This window comes from Grus americana, chromosome 7 (assembly GCF_028858705.1).
Source record: "Grus americana isolate bGruAme1 chromosome 7, bGruAme1.mat, whole genome shotgun sequence".
In the NCBI taxonomy this organism is placed as follows: Eukaryota; Metazoa; Chordata; class Aves; order Gruiformes; family Gruidae; genus Grus; species Grus americana.
The window spans coordinates 19,237,495-19,258,219 of NC_072858.1; the positions used below are offsets into that span (position 1 = coordinate 19,237,495).

A 20,725-nucleotide genomic window follows, 5' to 3' on the forward strand; every position below is an offset into this window, starting at 1 on the left:
AGCCACGTCCCTGCCACTGTTAGATAAATGCCATCTCTTATTTATTTTGTTAAATGGAAACACATATACAAAAGCAGCCAGTACTTGCTAGTAAAACAAAGTTACAGTTTTATTTGAGTTTGTTTTGAAATCTCTGTTTCTCAGCAAGTCAGTACTTACTATGTGGAACACATAAGACATCTTCAGTTGCCCATGCCAAGGAAGCCAGGATTCCTACCAGGAAAGGCAGGCACCCCTCCCTTCGCTTTAGCAGAAGCAGGAAAACCTTACCAGTACCGCCAGCAGGAGCACCAACATCCACTTGCACTGGGATGTGACATGCTGCATTCAGTTAAAATCCTAACGCCCCACGGCGTGGCCTCCCAAAGAAATACACCACGGGCTCCCACACACCTTCATCAACCCCTGCCGGTTGGATTCTAACCAGCAGGCTTTAGTCTGGCCAAAACCATGTCCTGGGCAATGAGGTGGGGTCAGGAGTGGGCAGCGATGAATAGTTGTTACTGGAGTGCCAATTTTGGAGACTAAGTGAATTTTCAGAAACCCCAGACGAGGGAGCAGAAGAAATGCCTGTTCTGTCTGCGGCCAGCTAACCTAGGCCGAGGCCAACAGCTTTAGACAGATGAGACTTTTCTCACACAAGCACCGCAACTTGTGAGTGTCACCTTGCCAGCCGCAGGCTTTATCTGTGGACACACTCTTCTCTGTAAAAATTACAGCGCACCTCCGTTCGCTGCCCTTCTCTGCAAGCCACTACTTCACTACTTGTTTCTGCACAATTACCCAGACAGCAGGAGCATGCCTTGCAGGAAACAGAAATGACATCAGTGCTGGCTAACTCTGTTTATCATCCTAACCGAGAAGCAGTTCAATTGTTCAGGCACGAAAGTGGCCAGAACAACATGCTTCAGGAAATGGGGAGAAGAAACTTTTCAATCAGTTTCTGAAGCACTCTATCTATTTAAAGGACAAAGATGCAGACTGTAAAAATTTTTTAACTCATGTTAAACAAGTAGCAAGAAGGATCTCTAGCATTCAAAAGCCTTCTCCCATATGCTAATTACCAAACAACTTCTCTCATGCTAGAGGTAGGTTGCTCTCTGGCCAAGGCAAGATAATGTGTCATTCAGACAAACACATTTCTGCTTCTTCGCTGGTTAGAGCATCATTTCGGAGGTAAGTCCATAAATGATAAAATATTGCGTATATATAAATATATATAACATCCCAATATCTATAATAAAACAGACTCAAATCAATAGTCAACAACTAATAACATAAGGGAAAAATATTTCATTATTTGTTAAATAAAGCAAAAGCTGTTGTGACTTACACCAGCATTACACAGAACTGTTAGTCTACTGAGAACTTCATCCATTCTGCTCAGCCCAGTTACTAAGAGCTCACCACGAGACCTCTGCAATATTTTAGTGCTTTAACTTCCACTTTTCAACTTGTTGTAAAACGCAAATAGAAAACTAGAATATTCACAATAAAGCTGGCTCAAGAGTATCTTGAGTACAGTAGCTTACATAATTTTTATATTGGTTTAATCAAAAGAAAAAACTTCAGTCAACATTTGGAAGAGCTCTGAAAATGCTCTGATTATAAATCTGTTATGATTGCTTTTTTGGCAGCCAGATTAGGTTTACTGAGGCATTAACAGGAAGGAAAACGGAAAGGCAGGAGGCAGCAAAATGAACACTCTCATAGGCAACACTGCCAGACGAGGACATAAAGGAGGAAATGATGCAGTAAAAATGATGTGACGTGGAGACTGCTCAGGCCAAGGTGAGACAGCTGTTATGCTGTGACTGCAACATGCCACGCTGAGCGCACATTCAGTGTAACCTTGGGCTCTTCCTTCCCATCTGTGGTAACCATCTCACGTTACTGTTTGGTCTTAAGAGCTGCAGGACAGGGATGGCTTTGGGATGTGTGTCTAGCAGGTGAGGTCAGTCAGTCCTACTGTAACACAAATCCAAGATATCTCCCAGCAAGTGACAGATGCTGGGATCTTCTTTATAGCCATTGATCACAAAACAGAATGGGAAGCAGATTTTTTTTTTACTGCACCATTACTCTTCACAGGCCACTGAAGGTAAACTTCATCTACTGGCTTACGATTGTAAGGTTTACTAGAGAGACGTGTTTAAAACTTGAGAAACCATAAGAACTACACTTTGAAAGCATGTGTTCTTAGAAACATATTTAATAAAAAAGGCATGCACTTGTACAACTGAAAATTTCCCTGTTAGAAACGTTGTGTTGAGTTTGCACTAACTGCAGAAGACCTAGGAGACGGTGGAGAGATGGTCTCTGGACCTTGGCCAGAAACCCAGCCATGACCTTTCAGATGTGGTGAACTACCACTCAGCAGTCTCATTCCCACAGCCTTCCTCACTTGAACACCAGAAGAATAATTCTTCTCCAGGCTGGCTGGAGGGTGGGAGAAGACTCAACACTGGGTAAACATGGGATGGAGGCTCCTGTTGACAATTGGTTCAGTCCTCAAGCTTGAGTCTTAGCTTTTTTGCAGGCTGGCAGTGTTGCTTCTTCCTCCTCAACCTTGCGAGGCTTCTTCACCGTGTACACCACCCCGCAGGCACTCTTCCGAGTTTCTGCAATATACAAGCAGAAGCTGTAGTACCTCAGAGAAAATGACAGTAATGCATTTAATGCATATTCATTGCAGGTGTCCATGCCCCAAAGCACAGTACAACGTGTTTAACAGCCAGCACACACAGCTGGTAAGCAGCTTGCACGGGCAGGAGCTGGGGACACGCTGCCTTGTGGAGTGGGGAAACTAAAGGGGGAAATCCGGTGTTGGGGGCAGAATTACAGCAAACATAAGGGAAAACTGAGGTCTGCGGGGGTTGAGGGGCTGCAGACACACAAACCCATACGAAACCAAGCTTAATCAGTTCAATAGTCACAGAAGGACACATTCTTGAAGCATTGTCAAAAAGCATTTCTGCATTTCTGAGCAAAACATAACTGTTCTTAAAAAAAAAAAAAATTATAAAAAAATGTATTCACATACCCCAGGATTCTTAAATAGACTATGCTGGCACAGCTACATCGGCAGAGGCTCCCCTATACAAACCAAGTAAGTGGCTTTATGGTATTCAGGAATATTTTATTTACAGAACCCTCAGCATTACCAAGAAATACTACTGTGTGACATTATCAAACTCCTCATATGTTTGCCAAACAACCTAGTGAGCCCAATCCAATTTCAGAACTACTGGTGGGAGGCTTCTCTGCAAAATACTCTGTTAGCAAGGAGGCTCTGCAAGAACCTTGCCAAAATATATCGCCTTATTCTGGGCTAGTATTCTTTGGGGGACAGGGAAATGACATCTGCTGTTTAATTTCACAGAAGAGATAGATGATGGTCTTGAGAAATTCCACATACACTTTAACACATTGTTCTGACACACTGTCTCTGTGTAGATGAGTAGCAGGCTGGAGGAGGACCCTGTTCACAGAAATGCCCTGTCCAAGAGATCAAAGCTACCTGCTGTGAATTACAGCAGGTTCAAGCCTCACCTCTACTGAAACGAGATGCAAACCAAATCCTACCGTCCATTTGAAACTTAGAGCAACTCAGGTTATTGGGAAGGTGACTAGAAATCACATCTACCCAACAAACCTTGGCAGAGGTAGAAATTAAGGCCTAGATGCTCAGTCACAAAGTTAAACTGCCATCAGAATAAACAACAAAAATCAAGGAACACTAAGAACCAATAAACAAACATGTGAAAAGGCGGGTAGGGATGGAGAAATCAGTGCCAAAGTGGAAAGCAAGGGTCTAAACTGATTGCTGGAACACAAACTGTGGCATCTCTTTGCTGCGCTGATACCAGGACACAATATACAACTAGAAATCTTTTGATTTCCAGTGCAGGGGGCCACAAGCTAAACTTCCAATTTCTTAATATTAAAAATGGGCAAATAGAAGAGAGCTACTGTGAGCTTTCTCTGCCAAAAGCATAGGGAAGCAAATTTTGTTTCACCAAAACACTTCAAGCCATTGTATATTATATGAAACATTTTTTCCTAAGAAGCAAGCACTCAGGGTATTTGATTTTGCATCAAGGGATAGTTTCACCATGCAGCACAACAGGCAGATCTGTGTTTCGGCTAAACAGTTTATGACTCTAATGTGGTTAATCAAGTACTCCAGTACAGACAGCACCATCAATTCAGCCACTGATTTGCTAACATGGCAACAAGGGAAAATAAAACACCCATGCCACACAAGCTCCTCTTCATGGATTGGACAAGGGAGGTAAAACCCCGAGCTGACTTGCTCTTTAAGGTCTTGGACGTTTTGGAAAATATGCATTAACATGAACTTAGTTTAACAAATGCAAGTGTTACTTAGATGAGTTTCCACGTGCTTTTTGCTTACCTCCATGAAGCATGGTGGCTCTGCAGTTGGTAGACACAGCTGCCTTGGCTTCGCTTTCTGACAGGCCAAACAGCAAACCTCTGTCACCTTTGTTCAGGATCAAAATGCACAGAAAGGAACAAATAGAATAGGGAAGGCTGTCTGCATGATAGGTTTGCTTACTCTACAAATAACTGGGAATTAGCAAACCTGTAACTCAAAGTGACATTTTGCATAAGGTTACCCAGAGGCAGGGAACCGAGGCACCCGATTCTCCTGGCTGCAGCTCCCCAGCAGCCCTCCTGGAAAGCTCCTGGCAACGTGTTTTTTTTTTCCAGACAAGAAGCTGTACTTTTGAAAATAAAAGTCTGTCAACACAGGAACATTTTTGCATGCATAATCAAGTAAAAAAGCGACCCCATTGAAAATTTCAGTTTTGGGGAAAGGGCACTGTCTGATACAAAAGCATTACACTGAAAAGTTCCCAGCCACCTTGAGCAGGGATGACACCAGATTAGGTATGTTAATTTGGGTTGAGCCTGACTGCTCTTTTTAAGAGGGAAGGAAATGTTGTGCATAAAATCGTTCCAGGCCACGCATCCTCCCACACGGTTCTCATGACTCAGAGCATACTCCTCCCCTTCGAGGGACAGTGCAGATATGCGCCTGTGGGGCAGGGAGGGGGAGGAGTAAAAAATGCATCTGAAGTCCTAAAAGGAGGGGAGGAACAACACTCTCCTTGGTTTCTAGAACACAAGCACTTATTTAATAGCACCTATGTAACTAAGGACTGGAAAATTCAAACAGAAGTAACCAGCACTCAAGAGGGGAACTTTGTCTTTTTTAATATAAATATGATTTTATAGCTTCTTCTACCAAAGATACGGCACATTGGAGATCATAAGTAATCATTTCTGCTTTGGTTCACAGTGTCCATAGATTTTAATGGTTTTTTATTAATTTCTCCACTTACACCCACACAATATCAATGTATGCCACAACAAAACATACCTGCAGCTGAACACAGACATTACTACTTACAGTGACTGCTCGTGCCACCCCATGACCAAGAGCTGCTGCTCCTTCCACACCCACTCAGAGCCCTGATTCATTGAATTGGTCACCAACAAGCATCACCGTGTAAAGTTCAAGGAGTGTAACGGATGGAAATATTTCAAAACCACTTTGAACTTTCACATGTTACTATTAACTGCTTTCTTTTACTTAGAAAAAGGATACAGATTAGCCACGTCATAAGGACCTCGTAGTTCTAGAGGCTAAAACAAAACAAAGAAGGTTGGATATGTGCATGCACTCTGTTGCAGGCTGACAGAGTGTGAGCAGGCAGGACAGGGCTATCAGGAAGGCAAGATTAAATGCTAAATAATTACAAGCTGCTGAAGATGCACTAGGAAATCAAGTAAATAAAGGTATTTTGGAAAACAGAGTTCCCATCTGGGAAAAAACTGTCATGGAAAATACCACAGCAGCAAAAAAAAATAAACACCCCACCTAGTCAAAAATACAAAACCCCAAGCCCCACAATACAATTCTTTGGTAAAACAGATTGCCATCTTGTGGGTTTTTTAATCATATACATTAAACATATAAAAATTGTAATTTTAAATAATTAAAGCTGTATTTTCAGCCACAGATAAATCCTGAAATTGTTCTGACTTCAGCAAAAATCTAGGACTTACCCTTTCAGCTGCACTAGATATAACAATGTTCTGGAAAACAAAAAACAACAAACATTCACCTGTCAGCATCAAGAAATTTAAAAAAAAAAAATCAGCAAGCAGCAACGGCTTTATGACGATTAGCTAAGTTCAGGCTCAGAGTCCAATTAACCATCAGTGTATCTGATGCCCTCGGACAAAGTGAACTCTAGCAGAGCGTGGATCCTAATTTGGGGACATGAATAAACCCCGGTTATCTCCCTGTCCCCTACAGAGAGGGGGGCACAGGGACAGGCCCTTGCAATTACAAACCTCTCTCAAACAGATGTGAGTTGAATAAGTACTGCTCCTTTTAGAGGGACAGGCTAGCAGCGTAAGTGTCAGTGACAGCACTAAGCAAGCACCTATCAGCCTCTATCTCTCACAGTGGACTTTAAAGGATCTTAAGTGTAAAAAAGAAATGCAGAGTTGCACACACTGTGCTAAGAAGTGCCCCCTTTATTTACTCTAGCTGAAAGAGGCCCCACAAAAATGACAACTTGGCCTGAGCTGTAACAGAAATGGACTTAGAAGAGCTCAGGATCCCCCAGAAGCTGCTTACAGATAGTGCCTTTAGACAGTTTGATGCTCCCGAATTTTTTGCCTACAGTCTGGGTTGCGACAACTCAATCCTAACCTCAGCATTCACGGTGGCCTTAATCAAACTCACACTGGTTAAGAAAACCTGTCTGCAGCTAGGCAGTGGCTGCCAATTCATGCCATACACTCATTTCCCTCAACACTGGCACCCCCATGAAAATCACCATGCTGAGACATCCTTCTCTCCCAAAGGGTTTCTACAGAACAGGTATGAGACTGCTCAGGACTGGCAGATACCACAGCTCAGGTGCCAGTGCGCTTTTGATGTTAAACCTCCAAGGATGCTCACCCAGGGGAAGATTGTTTTGCACAGGTGGAAACTGCAGCAGCAGCAAAAAATTCCTTGCAGCTTTTATGATACTGAGTAAAAGGCTTTGGGAATTCCTGCTTGAGTGGGTGGGAGTGAGAATTGTACTGAGGCAGCAGAAGACTTTCCCTCCCTGACATCAGTCCCACCAACACATCACACCACCTCCAGTTACAAGGTGGGGCTTTTGATCCCTTCCCCGCACTGCTTTGCTTGTCCTGCCACCTCCCCAGCACAAAGAGCAGGGCAGACACTTGAAGAAAATGCTCTGTGTGCAGCCAGAACTCAACCCATAAAGAGCTATTTGCATGGAAATGACTGCATGTTCACACTGTGCCCAGGGTTTCCTCATGTGCTGAGGGGGAAAGCATGGGACAGACAACTCTGCCTTAGCATAAGAAAGCCAGAAGTGGAAGCAATACATACATCAAAATGACTTAACAGCGCACATCACGATGGAGTCTAGGACATTTCTTTCCATATAGTTCACCTTTAAAATGACTGCACTATGGATCCCAAGGGTGCTTTTGAGCTTCAGTGGTGCTGACTACAAGGGTTTTCTGGGAAAATTCAAGTCTCCTGCTCTGAGCTGCAGGCTCAGAGAAGCTCCCAGAGCAGCTGTGCGAGCCATCCTGAACCAGCATGGGATTGTGGTTTGCGGCTGTGCATCAGAGATGTGCTCCACCTGGTTCAAAGGCTGTACACTGGCTTCCAGTTAGGGGATGGGTAAGATGGGAGAAGGAGACAACAGCAGGCAAGAAAAGCACTGCTAGCAAGTGAAGGAGAGGCAGGCAAAGGCAAATGCAAGGGAATGGTTAAAGGGAAGAACTCAAAGGCAAAACATTATATCCCCAGGTAAAGGAGACGGCAGCTGTTCAGTACACTGCTCCAGGCACAGTACCCACACTCAGTTACCAAAACACAGGAGGTGAGGGACTGTGGCCATGCACACCTTCTGTCTGGCAAGGCAGTGAGTCCCTCACTCATTCCCTGCACATTTTAACATGTGTTAAGGACTCCGCTCAACACCAGCTCTGAGGACAGGAGTAAACTTCTGGAAGTTTCTCTGCCCTACCACAACAGCAGAGGAACAAAAGGATCCAAAAGCTGCTACAAGTTCAGCAACTACAGGTTACAGAAGGTGAGAGCTACCTGCCAGATGCCAACACAAGCAGCCTATGGACCAGCCATCCCATATCTTGTTAAAGAAAGGCCTTTACATAACTGATGGAGACAAACTGTCAGTGAGGGCTAATAACCATCTCTGCTGGCCCACCAGGTACTGAGCCTGGAGGCAAAAAATAAAAACAAGCTAGCAGTCCTCTCCCAGCTCTTCCAGTGCCTAACAACAACTTGTCATGCCCAGCTCCTGCTGATTTACCTTCCAGGCAGATGATGCGCTAGATTGACAGATGCAGAAAGAAAGGCCACTGTGACCAAATGTCTCACTTGCTCTGTTTGTGACACCAACTCAACTGGTGCTCTCCAAATCAATAACCACACGAGAAGCACATCTTTAACTGCACAGAGGAAAGAAAAGCACTGCCAAAAAGGAATCCCAAAGGAAAGGAGGTTTGTGTATATATACCTCATCTCCAAATCAGTATTTTGTGCAATTAACTCCCAGGGCTGGGCTTCTCAGGAAAGCCCATGCAAATACTCACTTTCGTCTGTAGCACTAAGGGAATTCATCTTTTTTTACCCACTCTGCTGTCCTATAAAATAAGCTGCCATGCCCGAGGGGAACTGAGGTAACAATGGATCTGCCTTTAATTGGCCTTCCAAGCTGTATATCCCACTTCAGATGAGATCTGCAGCATAATGCCAATTTTGGATTCTCTGGACTAGCTATGTGCGGCAAAGGTTGTTTCCAATAAAGGTTGTGAGAGCTACAATCTCTTTTAACTTGGATATGTATTATGATATGCTTCCCTGTTAAAAAAAAACATGGCCTGAGAGGACCCAGCATGACAGTCAGCTTCGCCTGGTGGCCTGGGAGGAGGTAAGGTATGAAAGCAATGGATTACAAGCATCTCAGCTGCAAGCATTACCTCTTCCTTGGGTTTCAGTACCAGGAAAGAATGCTGTTGATTTGACTGCAGCAAAACCCAACAGCTAGCTGGCTATTAGCCAGGGCCTGTTTTGTATACTGGGAATTTACTAACTGTTCAACAAAACAAGATTTCTACTTCTCTCCTATTATTTTCTACCTCCCATAATCAAGGTATACTATCAAAAAAGAGCTTTTGGTCAATCAGAAACATGAAATGGGGGATTTTAAAGAAATGCATGGATTTCAGTTCTACTGCAAACCTTAGATCTCTGGCACTTCTTTTTTCCCCTTTTATTTTGGGTATCGCATACAATGACAACAGATAGGTTGTTCTGAAAAAAGAAACTAACAGTTTGACAACTTAAGAAGAAAGCATGCAGTGGTGCGTGGCTGGAAGTATCTGGAGCTAGAATAATCGTGTCCTTGTATTAGTAGGGAAAGATTCAGTCACAGCTTCAGAAACCCCAGCATCAAACTCATTTCAAATGGCTCAGTCTGTACAACTCCAGAAGAATTTGACCTGAATTAATTAGCTTGCTTCCACTTTGAGAGCTTACCTTTCCTTTGCAGATCTGCATCAGGCTGATTGCATTTGAAATTGTGTATCTTCTCATTGTGGAGTCTTTGATGGCATGCGTGTAAAGAAGTTCAAAGTAAATGCCTCGATCTATTGCCTTCACATAAAAGAGAGCGATCAAAAATCAAAAGGAGAGAAGCATAACAATCTAACAACTGCTGTCTGTTATTGATGCAGCTTATTCTCAGTTTAACTGTGTTATATATGAAAAAATTAAGGCAGAAATGTTCCAGCAAGAGCACAGCAGAGCATTGTGGGGGGTGGGGAGGGAGAACGTTTCACTGTACACCAGATACGTGCACTTGAATCTTGGGATGACAGATAAATGACGCTTAACAAGCAAAGAAATACCAGCCACTTGTTACTTGCAATCGACTTTCCTCTATCAGAGTTTGAGGAGACAGGTAACCATGGCTGGTGAGAAACAAGTCTTGAAATTGAGGACCCTCCTCCTCTAGCCCCACAGCCCGCTGTAAGGAAGACCACCGCTCCCCACAGTACCCAAGTCTTGCAGATGAGGAATTTGTCCTTGCATAAAAGCAGCAATGAGGTCCCTTCTCTCCTGTCTCACAGCATACTCTGGTATTTGTGACAACGTTAAATAACAGTGAGTCACAGGAGAGATTCCAAACAGTAATACTCAATATGTTTTCAGCTGCTTTAAAATCCCTTGCTATCTCTCAAAGTACCTCAACAAAAGCCTAGTATTCTTGTTTTTGCAAACACACAGAGAAAAGTTAAGCAACTTGCCATAGGACACAGTGAGTTAGCGGTGAAGATGCAATTCAAACCTAGGAGTTCCTAGTTCCCTGGTCTACACTACATTTGTCTGAAATGTTACTCTACGCTTTATACTCAGACTATTAAATAAATGCTGCAATATTAATACTGTAAGAGTCCAGTAACTGAATACAGATGGAATTAATCCAGCTCCCATCCATGCAGGAGCTCTGAACACGAGCACAACAGAAGCTATGTACACATCAAATGTTTTACACAGAGCTGGTCTGACATCTGCAAACAAAAGAAGCCTGAATTTATCAAAACCAAAACAGGTGATGGCAATAAACCAATTTCCAGCCAAGCAGATTTTTAACCTCATCCCCATCACTTCAGCTGCCTGCCAATCTGTCTGTCTGTCATCACAACAACCAAAACTGATGGTCTGAGGATGCACAAAACCAGTCTGACAGACACGCTGTCTTGAAGCTGCAAGTGTGGAAGCTGAGAAGTAGTTTGTAAGGAAAATGTCTCCAAACACAGGGCTCCAGAAGCTACCCAGCTCCTCACCTGGGTCAGCTGCTGGAGTTTTAAGCAGCTAGGGAACATTCCATACAAAACTGTTATTCCAAATGGAACACTGAAATTCTCAGTCTGTAGAAAATTCCAAAATACTACTTTCATTCTGTTTCATGATTAATTCTAGTTAATTTTTAATTTTTATTCTAGGTCAAGCTTTCTGTAGAAGCAGAAGTAGGATTTCTAGCCAACTCCAAATCTAAATTTTTAAGCACTAAGGAGTACATCAGCCAAGAATGCCCATGTGGAATGAACCTTGACATATACTCAGAGGAAAAAAAACCTAGTTCACCTAAGAGCATGTTCAGCTTAAGCTTTCTGGCAAACCACCAACAGCAGGCAGAAGTGCATTAACAAAACATTTGATCCATGCTGATAGCCATCTTGTGTCCCACAGCAGATATTTAGCAATTCCACATTTGGTTCATTTGCCAAGACATTCCTTTGTCTAAGTATGGATTCAATACAGTTGTCATCCAAATAACTGGCACAACATCCTTCTCCCAAATTAACACTGTCATTCACATTCTCCTGTCTTTTAAATGACTGGGCTGTTTATCTATTCTGACACAACTGTACCACTTCTGGTTTGGGAGGCAGCTGAGTCAGCAATCACGCCACATCTCACTGCTTTGCATAGCAGTGGCCTTAAGGCTCTGTTTCTATTCCTTGGGAACACCACTTCTGCCTTCTTAAGTGGGGGACAGTAAGGAGAAAGAGAAAGAACATACATCACTGCGTTAAATGCTGCAGTAGAGGCCTTGAAGTGAAGGCAATCTGAAACAACACTATGTGTTACGCAAGAAAATAAAAGAACCACTTGGGTGGGAATGGTGGGAGAGAAATGGTAGGGGATTCAACTCAGACTGATATTAAATACAGAATTTAACAGCAAGAAAATAATTTAGATGTAAATTTACCATATTCACAGGGGGCCTTCGGAAGTAGAATGGCAGCTTTTCTGTAACATTTATGCATACCAGATCCACATCTAGAGTTGTGCAAGCGATCTACAGCAAAGAAAGAGGAACAGATTATTAGATAAACCAAAAAAAGTGTAACCAACTTTAGGTGCACTGATGCTTTCCTTCATTTCTTAATGCAAGAAATGTCTCTCCAGAGTGAGTTCAGTTTTAAAACGAAGAGGTACTATACCTTGCAGGTATGTCAATAAAACAGCAGGGCTACAGGTACACAGCTTGAAGATTTCAGGCTTAAAACCCAAGCCTTCCCTCACTTCCAGAACTACTTTTCCAATAAAATAATGGCCAACCCAAAGGCAAGACTTAGTGCTTTGTTCTTATCTGACATAGGACATGCAGAAGCAAATGCAGGCTTTGGGCAAAAGAACTCACAGCTAATGAAGGACAACCCCTGTCTACAAAAAAGGAATAGCCCAGGAACTGCCCCTTGCCCCATCCCTCTAATTCTAGTGTAGCAACCATTTGTCTTATGGATCAAGTACTTTTACCAGAAGCATCCGAAAGACTGAAACAGAAGCAGAACGTTAAGACAGTGACTGGCACCCCATGCCCAGTACTGGAAGCCGATCCACAGAGCCTCACTTTCCTCGCTAGGTGGAGAATGTGCAGCCCTTCCTGAAAGCCACATCTCTGGAAAAGTCTCAAGATGGCACTGGAGGTCATAGTTTAAAAGCTTAGCTTTGAACTCACACCATAATTTACAGCCTGTATTAAAAGAGGGAAGGAATGAACAAAGGGTCGAGAATCTCCACAGTGACACAGAGAAAATCAAGCGCACATAAAAGGGAGCCCTTGATTTACATATAATCTCATGCACACAAGACATGTAGGAATTATATATACCTAGCCCATAAAGATGATTACATAGGGACAGATTAATGTCTGTAAGCAGCATTGTAACAAAGAAGATAAAAATGGGCTGAGGATGTTGAAAAGGAATTTTCTACGCATAGAGGAACTCTCTGCTTTCAGAAACCTGCCAGCAACTGCTCCAAATACACCTGGGCCAGGAGCCAACTCCTCGCACCGGCACAAAAGCGGTGGAGGCTGCAGGGAGTCCCAGGGCTGGGCTGTGGGGAAGCCACACTCTGCTCTAACACAGGGCAGGCTATGGCTTTGCAAACTAGTCTTCTACCAGTTTGTTCACATGAAATTTGGATGGAGATGAGAGCAGAGCCCCAGCTTTAGGAATGTTTCTTAGCTGTTGATAGCACTCCCTCCTAGACAAGAGAGCCACAGCACACATGCAGGCAACTCAAAGATCCAGCAAACCACAAGGTTTTTGATGTTAAAATGTTTCTTCTCTACCAGGCCATTCAGACTAAACTTTATCTTCATGCCCTACCTGTTCCAACTTTGTCAGGCAGGACACAGTTGGAATCTACTGTATCAAATTAAACTTGCATGTGTAAGTTTAGCCCTACTACAGCCAGTTTTAATACTTACTTATGTGGAGTACAAAAGTACCATCTAGACAGAGATGATTTATGGAAACATGCACAAAGCAAATAGCTCTCAATCATGTCCTAGAAAAGATGTCAATAAGGAAATTCAGGAAGACAGAAAGCTGAAAATGAAGGAAAGCAAGAATACACATCAGAAACATGCAAGTGGCCCTTGCCTTCCTAATCAGCTCCAGAAACACTGGAACCCTCTATTCCATTTTGCAAATTAAGCACAGTGGGAAAGGGAGTGACCCAAATGCCAGGATACGTATAAGATTCCAGTGACAAGAACATGTCAGAAAACACCACCAAGGAAAAACAAATTTAAAAGCCATACTTCCCCATAAGGAGGAATTCCTACACTGCACGGAAAGTTGGAGAGGAGATTTCTCCAAACATTCCAGTGTTCAGTCTAGCTTTTGGCTCCTAGACAAGTCACACATGCAGGCAAGTTAAGGTTACCCTGCCTGCTGAAGGGATCCGAAGTGCAAGAACTTCATACAGAAAATTATATGCAGCAGTTGCACAGCGGGGTGCTTGCCCAGCCACACCGCAGGCAAGAGCCCCATCTGCTGGGAAATTCCAGACAGCCATAAATAAATAAATTCACCACTGCTTGGATGGTCTGAAGAAAGCTTTGGCAACATTTTAGGAATAAACATTAAAATTTGGCCTTGCACTATGTCCTCAGACTTACATAAGCAGTTGGCTTTTTTTAGATACTGGTGATCTGCTAATTGCTTACAAACAGCAGGCAGAAGTAATATGATTAAAACAGAATTCTTAAAAAGCAAAATTTTTGAAAAGCGACAGGCACAGATCTTACTGTGGCTTTTTTTTTTTTTTTTGGCATCAAATGGGAATTCCTGTTGCATCCCAAAACAATCCTCTTGGGAGACTTAAAGAAAGAGCATGTTCCACAATTATCTTGGCAAACACAGCTTCCTCATACCCCTAAGGTTATAAATTATTTGGAGAATTTGAGCACATCTTTCAGTACGTATCACTGCCACAGGCAGTCACAGAAAAGCTTCCCTGGCTCGTGACAAGAGGGCACAGACTGGTTTTGGGTCATGCTAAAATTAGACCACATCTCCAATGGTCGTGTATTTCTTTTACAAAAACATGAACAATCCTGTTCTATGGAAAATAGTCCAAGTGCCAAATTGTTGGTGAGAAAGATGATGCTCTTGAAGTAACATTGAGTTACTAACAGCCAATGTTAAAATATAAAGCTAATTTGTGGTGTAAGACCCACCCCAAAAGGCTTTATCCTTAACAGCAAAAGATCCGTGAGTCGTACAAGCCAGAGCTATATGCTGAAACTCCATGTGTATCATCACTTGCGCCAGACTCCCTGTTGATATCTCTACAAAATTGGCACATCTCTCCAGAGAGTTAGAAAATCTAAAACCTTTAAACAAAAAACAAACATGGAAATCTGCCCTGAATGGGAACGCGTAAGGATGAAGTCTTTCACTTCGTGCACTTTGCAAGAAACATGCTTGGGCTCCCTCCTCAGCTGAAAGTGTTGCCAGCATGGAAGCAGTGAAGATGGTCTCATCGACAGTGCTGCTTCCTTCCTAACACACTGCCCATCACCTGCAAGAATGTCTGCTTAAACAGTCGCTATCTGCATCAGCCTGCCCAGAGCACAGCCATTGTCTTTGTGCCAGCACAACTATCCGTGTGGCTGAATGCTGATCAGAGTGGGAAAGCGGATCTGTCTGCAAAATAACTTGGCAAAAACTCTGGTTACTCTTCAGCCAAAAGCACCTGCAGAAATGAGTGGCTCTTTATGCCAGCTTAAACGCTACTGCAGCTGGACGTCCACCTGCAGAACTCACGATATGACTGAAAAAAAATAGCCACTCTTAAATGAGAGAGCACCCTTTCCCCCCAAAACAACACAGCATGCTCCTGCTGACTACTTGGCTTCACTTTAATCATGTGATAAATTGATTGAGCTCTGTTAAGAAGTGAGATTTTTACATTGTTGCCAGAGACCAAAAGAAAGAGGTGAAAAGTGGCCCTCAAAAGTATTTTACAACTATTCACCTCTCTCACACCTCCAAGAGTCTTAAAATCTTGCAAGGGAAATAAAAGCAGTCAGAAATAAGTTTCATTAGGTTCTAACTGTTATAATTAATGCTTGAATTCTTCTGCTGAAAGCTTCTTTAAAGTTCACCTTCTTCTACAGCCTCTTGCTTTGTACTTGGACAAGTTTTCAAAAAGGAGGGGAAATAATTTAGAAAAACAAAACAGAAGAATACTATTTTAATATGTCAAAACAGGTACCCAAAAGTACTAGAAAGTAGGTTTATGTTATTTAAAAAAAACAAAACAAAACAAAACAACCCAAAACAGACTCAGTTTTATACTGACAAGCCGTCTTTGAAAGTAAATTCTGGCACTCCTCCAAAGAGACTGACATTTGCTTTTGGTGTCCCCATGCCTTCTTCACACTGCTTTAAACTGCATGCCTGCTTGCTGCCTGCCAAGGCTGGCAGAGATGGGACACTTCCACCTACTCTTCCAGTTCAGAGTTAATATTATTTATGAACTTGCAACAGGTCAGACGTCACAGTTTTGGGTTTTGTAAGAAAAACATTCTGACAAAAAGATGACTTACTTCCAGATGCTCCACTTGATCACACCACTCACATCAGCTGTCACCAAGTATTTAAGAACAATTTAATTAAAAATATGAGACAGATAACGAACACCTATCATCCAAAAAGCCAAGCTGACATCATTCTGCCTCAGATGGTGTTTTAAAACTAGAAATTTTTCTGGTAGGAAGGGTCTATTCAAGATATAGCAGCTATGGATAAAAGCTGGAAGACAGTATGATGCGTGATGCTGTTAGTAATGGCTGAAGAATTACTGCACATCACTGTATTTAGGTATCACTTCTAAATAGTAAATGTCATTTTCAGTCAAACACCAGAAACGGACTGAGCCAGTTTGTGGTCAAACACACTTGGAACACCTTGTTTTTGTAAAAGTATAGAAGTGACAGAGTATTGGGGGTTTGTTCAAAATACTTCCACTTCTATTAACATAAACTAACGCCAGAAACGACAGTGTTGGACTAAGGTCCCAAATTAGTCCTAAGGCTTTGAAAATGATTCACAGCCACTATTTTCTCTCACTAGCACACTTGGAGTGCTAACTGCTACAAATGCCAGCATCTGTTCGGTAACACTGATACAGCAATACCTTCAGACACAAATTTTGTGGAAGCAGTTTTCAGTTTCAAGTTTGCTCTGAACAGCTAGGATAAAATCTGAGTAAATGACCGTCTGCCCTTCAAGTATTTCCCCTGAGGCTGCTCTACTTTTGTACAGCCTCAATGGTCTTTTCAGCAGGCAAAGTAACAAACATACCAGGAAGTCACAGAAGTGAAGCTTCTCTCATTCAATTTAAGCATCCAAACCAAAACCAAACCAGAAATCTCAGTCTGGCAACGGAGCAAGCATTGTTATGTTTAATCAGGCATGTTTACTTTTGGAAATTTTATTTTATCTGTTCATAAGATGCTACGACAACTGGAACTAGATGTGTCTCATAAGCTCTTGCTCATCTTTTGATTTAAAATAATGAAAGGAAAAAATAATGAAAAAGAAATCAGATATTCATTTGGACAAACTTCCAAGAGAAGACCTAAGACTAAAAGGAAGAAGGTAACTCACAGAACCACATTAGTTCCGCTTTAAAATCCTCACACTTTCCCTGGCATTTCAGAGACCAGGAACAATTAGTGTTAACAGTAGATAGCAAACATGTTTTGGGGAAGCTGTCAGAGTTTGAGAAGTTAAAGTTCAAGACACAAGTTTTCTACAAGCTCATAGTATATATAGATTAGAAAAAAAAAAAAAGGATGTTTTCTCTCTTCACTAGGCGTACTCAGTAGAGTAGAAGACACACAAAAGAAACCACAGTGTAGGACTATATAAGTCCATTCATCACATAGATGTTTCAGACTTTGACCAGTCACGTCAAGGCCTTGCAGCTTCCTGCAATCCCTCCCAACCTTCTCAGCCTGCCAGCTGACCAGGTAGCCCATGTTGCTTAATTAGCCCCATAACATGCAGGCCTGTATAAAGTGGGAAACAAAATCAAAACAAAGCACATACTCAAGCTAGCCCAAGGCACTAAAAGTTATTGGGCAGGCATTGCCGATCAGATGATTGTACTTACATGGAACAGTTTCTCAGTCTTTGGAAATACTGCTATGATGTCATATAACCTTATATTTGCAGATGTTGATCTCTACAAAAGGAAGAAACAATTATTACCTTGAATTCTGGCAGGTGCCAAACCTATGCACAATGATTACGATCAAAATAATGAGAAGAAAATCCCTTTTTAACTTTCAAGTACTAAAACAAAGCCAGTAATCATCCAATTACATAGTAGGTCTCTGCTGTGAGCTATAATGTGAAGTCATTCATTCTCATTTTGCGGCTTGCCCCACCCACATAGCAAGGCTCTTGCACTAAAACATAAACTGACACAGGGGTTGCTCATGGTCTAGTTTACACACAGAAGTCCAGAAATCAAAGAAAAGAACTGAGGAACAGAACTGCTGACAAACAATCGAGAGAAGCCATATCCAATCTTGTAAGTCTGCAGCTCTTCATGATCACGTTATTTGCTAAAGATACGATCTGAGAAATCACTGCTGAGCATTCTACAAAATCCATGAAGTTCTCCCCATACAATTTCCAAAGTTTCATTCATTCATTCGTTGAAAAAGGAAATAAAAACTGGAATATTAGTATACTGAATATACTTACCAAGAGATTACAGTGGGAAGGATCGGAAACAATAAGTGTTAGCCGGGTTAAGACTTTAATTCTTTTAGATGTCCCCTACAAAAACAAACAAACAACAACAAAAACCAAAACAAAAGACTTAAAAGCGCCAAAGCAAAAATTTTGAATCTTCTTCTAGTTGAACTACTACAGGAGAAAATGGTGGCTTGCTCATGTTCTTGCCTACACTAATTTTCTAAAGTCTGTAGTTACACATCCCTACTTTATATTGATCTGTTTGATATTATACATGCCCTTTAACAAGAATGACTTATTGTGTTTCTCTGAGGAAGTGTCAATAGAAAGGAGAAAGAAAGAAAGAAGAGGGAAAAAAAAAAGTCAAGTCATGCAGAAAAATTGACTATGTTTTATACTGCCATGGTTCCCCAGGCAGGCCACAACTGTGAGCAAAAGCAGTTCCTGAATTAAGATATGTCAGTGATTTGAAATACAGACTTGGTTCATTATATCCAAGTCTTGCTCCATCAAAACCAGGAAGTTATTTCCAAGCCTCAACTTTCAAAAGCTATCCTGTAATTATTCAACTACAAGAAGATTTAACATTCACACGAAGCAATTTCTTTAATAACTTCTGAAATAATGAATAGAGTCTACTCTAACCTGAGTGTATTGTTCTTCCAATGTTGGGAGTTTTAACAATCAAGCAATTGACAAATTTCTCTCTTTTGATTAATGTTTAACACACAAAATCACATATATAAACACACCAAGGTAAAAACCCCCTCATAATAACAATAATACATAGATGGAATGTAACTAGACATACTTGTACAATAGGCAAAGATGGAAACAACTCTGAAGGAGATACTGGCTTGACAATTTCCTTAAAAGAGAACAAAACAAAGTTATTCAAAATGTCACTGGTTAAGTTTAGAATGTAAACAAAAGCTGTGTTCCAATCCTAAAAAGAAGTGTGCCACCCTAACAAAACCATTTCCCAGGGAAAATGCACAGACCATATTAAAAGTTAACTCCAGGGCTGTTATACTGAATTATAAAATGGGAGTTGTAGCACATATGCAGACATTTGTACTTGTGTCTAGATGTGCATTCTGCAGCTAAAGCTGTTTGGGAACATGTAATAAGGCATGTAGTTTCACAAGAGAAAACACACTGAGAACAAATAATCCCAAAGGTTACCTGTTTCTTTTCTTTAAAATCAACGACATGATTAAGAGCAACTGCAGAATATCCCACTGAAAAAGTAAACACACAGTAAGAAGATTTTGTCCACTAAACCAATGGAAACAAATCCCAACAGAAACCTATTAAACACTCATCACTTAAACATCTCAAAATTAATAATCACATGTGTATTTACCTTTCAGATTATTTTTTCTGAATATTAATTCACCCAAAAAGTGCCTTCAAATAAAAAAAAAAGTTTGTCTTTTAATACGCCCCAGCCCTGACAACACTTACTCGATGGCAGAGCTTTATGAACACAAATACTTGGGGTCCCCAAAGATTTTTGCCCTACTTTGGTCTTATTGATGACTTTCTTAAGGGAAAATGGTGAAGGACATTCAGTATAGCTGTTAAAACTGCCGGCAACGCAGAGCTGGGAGAGATAAAGCTACAGGAGAAGGCAAGGTGAGCATTCGAAACGATGCTGACAAAACTGACGAGAAGTTCTCATTCAGCTAGGATCAGAGGAAGATGGTACACTTGCCAAAGACCAATCACCCCCAAACACTAGATAGGCAGCACCTGGTGCACAGCAGTTCTGCAGAAAAAAAGATTTAGGCCGTAAGAAACTGCAGGCAGAAGAATGCACCCCCATTGGCAAAAATCAACTACCGTGCTGGGATAAACAGGCAGAGACAGAGCCTACAAGGCACAACACGAGCTTTCCTCGCTACTCGGCAATGCGAAGACCTCAGTCCTGGCCACTTCACTTGCAGAAAACCCCAAGCTGAGAGGAGAGGAGACCCACCGGGGAAGCAGATGGCGAGATGCAGCCTGCAAGGAAGGAAACCTGCCTAGAGACTCAGGCTGTGCTCACACCAGCTTCGCGGAGCTGCCGCTCGCGTCCTGCCGCCCTCCCGGCCGGGCCCAGCCCTCCCCAGCTCAGGCCCACCGGCTCCGCAGCGCGGCCCAAGTCCCGGCCTCGCCGCCGACCCGAGCCCCGAGCCGACCCCACCGGCCTCCCCGCTCCCGCGGCACTAACTCACGGTGCGCTGCGGCCTCCAGCAGGCCCTGCAGGGACTTCTTGTCCAGCCCCTGCGGGAGGTTCAGGTCGGCGAAGCCGGCCATGCTGTGCGCAGAGGCGGGGCGGGCAGCAGCCCGGGCACGGTACTCGGCACCGCCCCGCGGCGGCCCGCGGCAGCTTGGGGCTTGTAGTCACCCTCGGTCCCGGGCAGGGCGGGTGTGAGCCTGCGGTATTCGCCAGTTGCAGTTACAAAACCGCGGCAGCAAACGAAGAGGGTGTTTCACATCACCGCGGATACTCTCGGTCGGAGGTGCTCCCCCAAAGGGCTGCCATGACCCGGGGGAAAGCCTGCGT

At 42.6% G+C, this 20,725-nt stretch overlaps 1 protein-coding gene across 1 annotated transcript; it reads right to left on the minus strand.

Annotated features, from left to right (window-relative positions):
* Window positions 1–133: 133 nt before the first annotated feature.
* RPP30 (ribonuclease P/MRP subunit p30) lies at window positions 134–20,725 on the minus strand. The gene is made up of 11 exons (XM_054832413.1): window positions 20,394–20,725; window positions 19,360–19,415; window positions 18,986–19,042; window positions 18,181–18,255; window positions 17,582–17,653; window positions 11,871–11,960; window positions 9,632–9,748; window positions 6,097–6,126; window positions 5,636–5,673; window positions 4,418–4,497; window positions 134–2,621 (listed from the first exon to the last, which is right to left on the minus strand). Exons 1-11 carry the CDS (start codon window positions 20,473–20,475, stop codon window positions 2,512–2,514), a joined length of 807 nt encoding a protein of 268 aa, XP_054688388.1. The 5' UTR covers window positions 20,476–20,725; the 3' UTR covers window positions 134–2,511.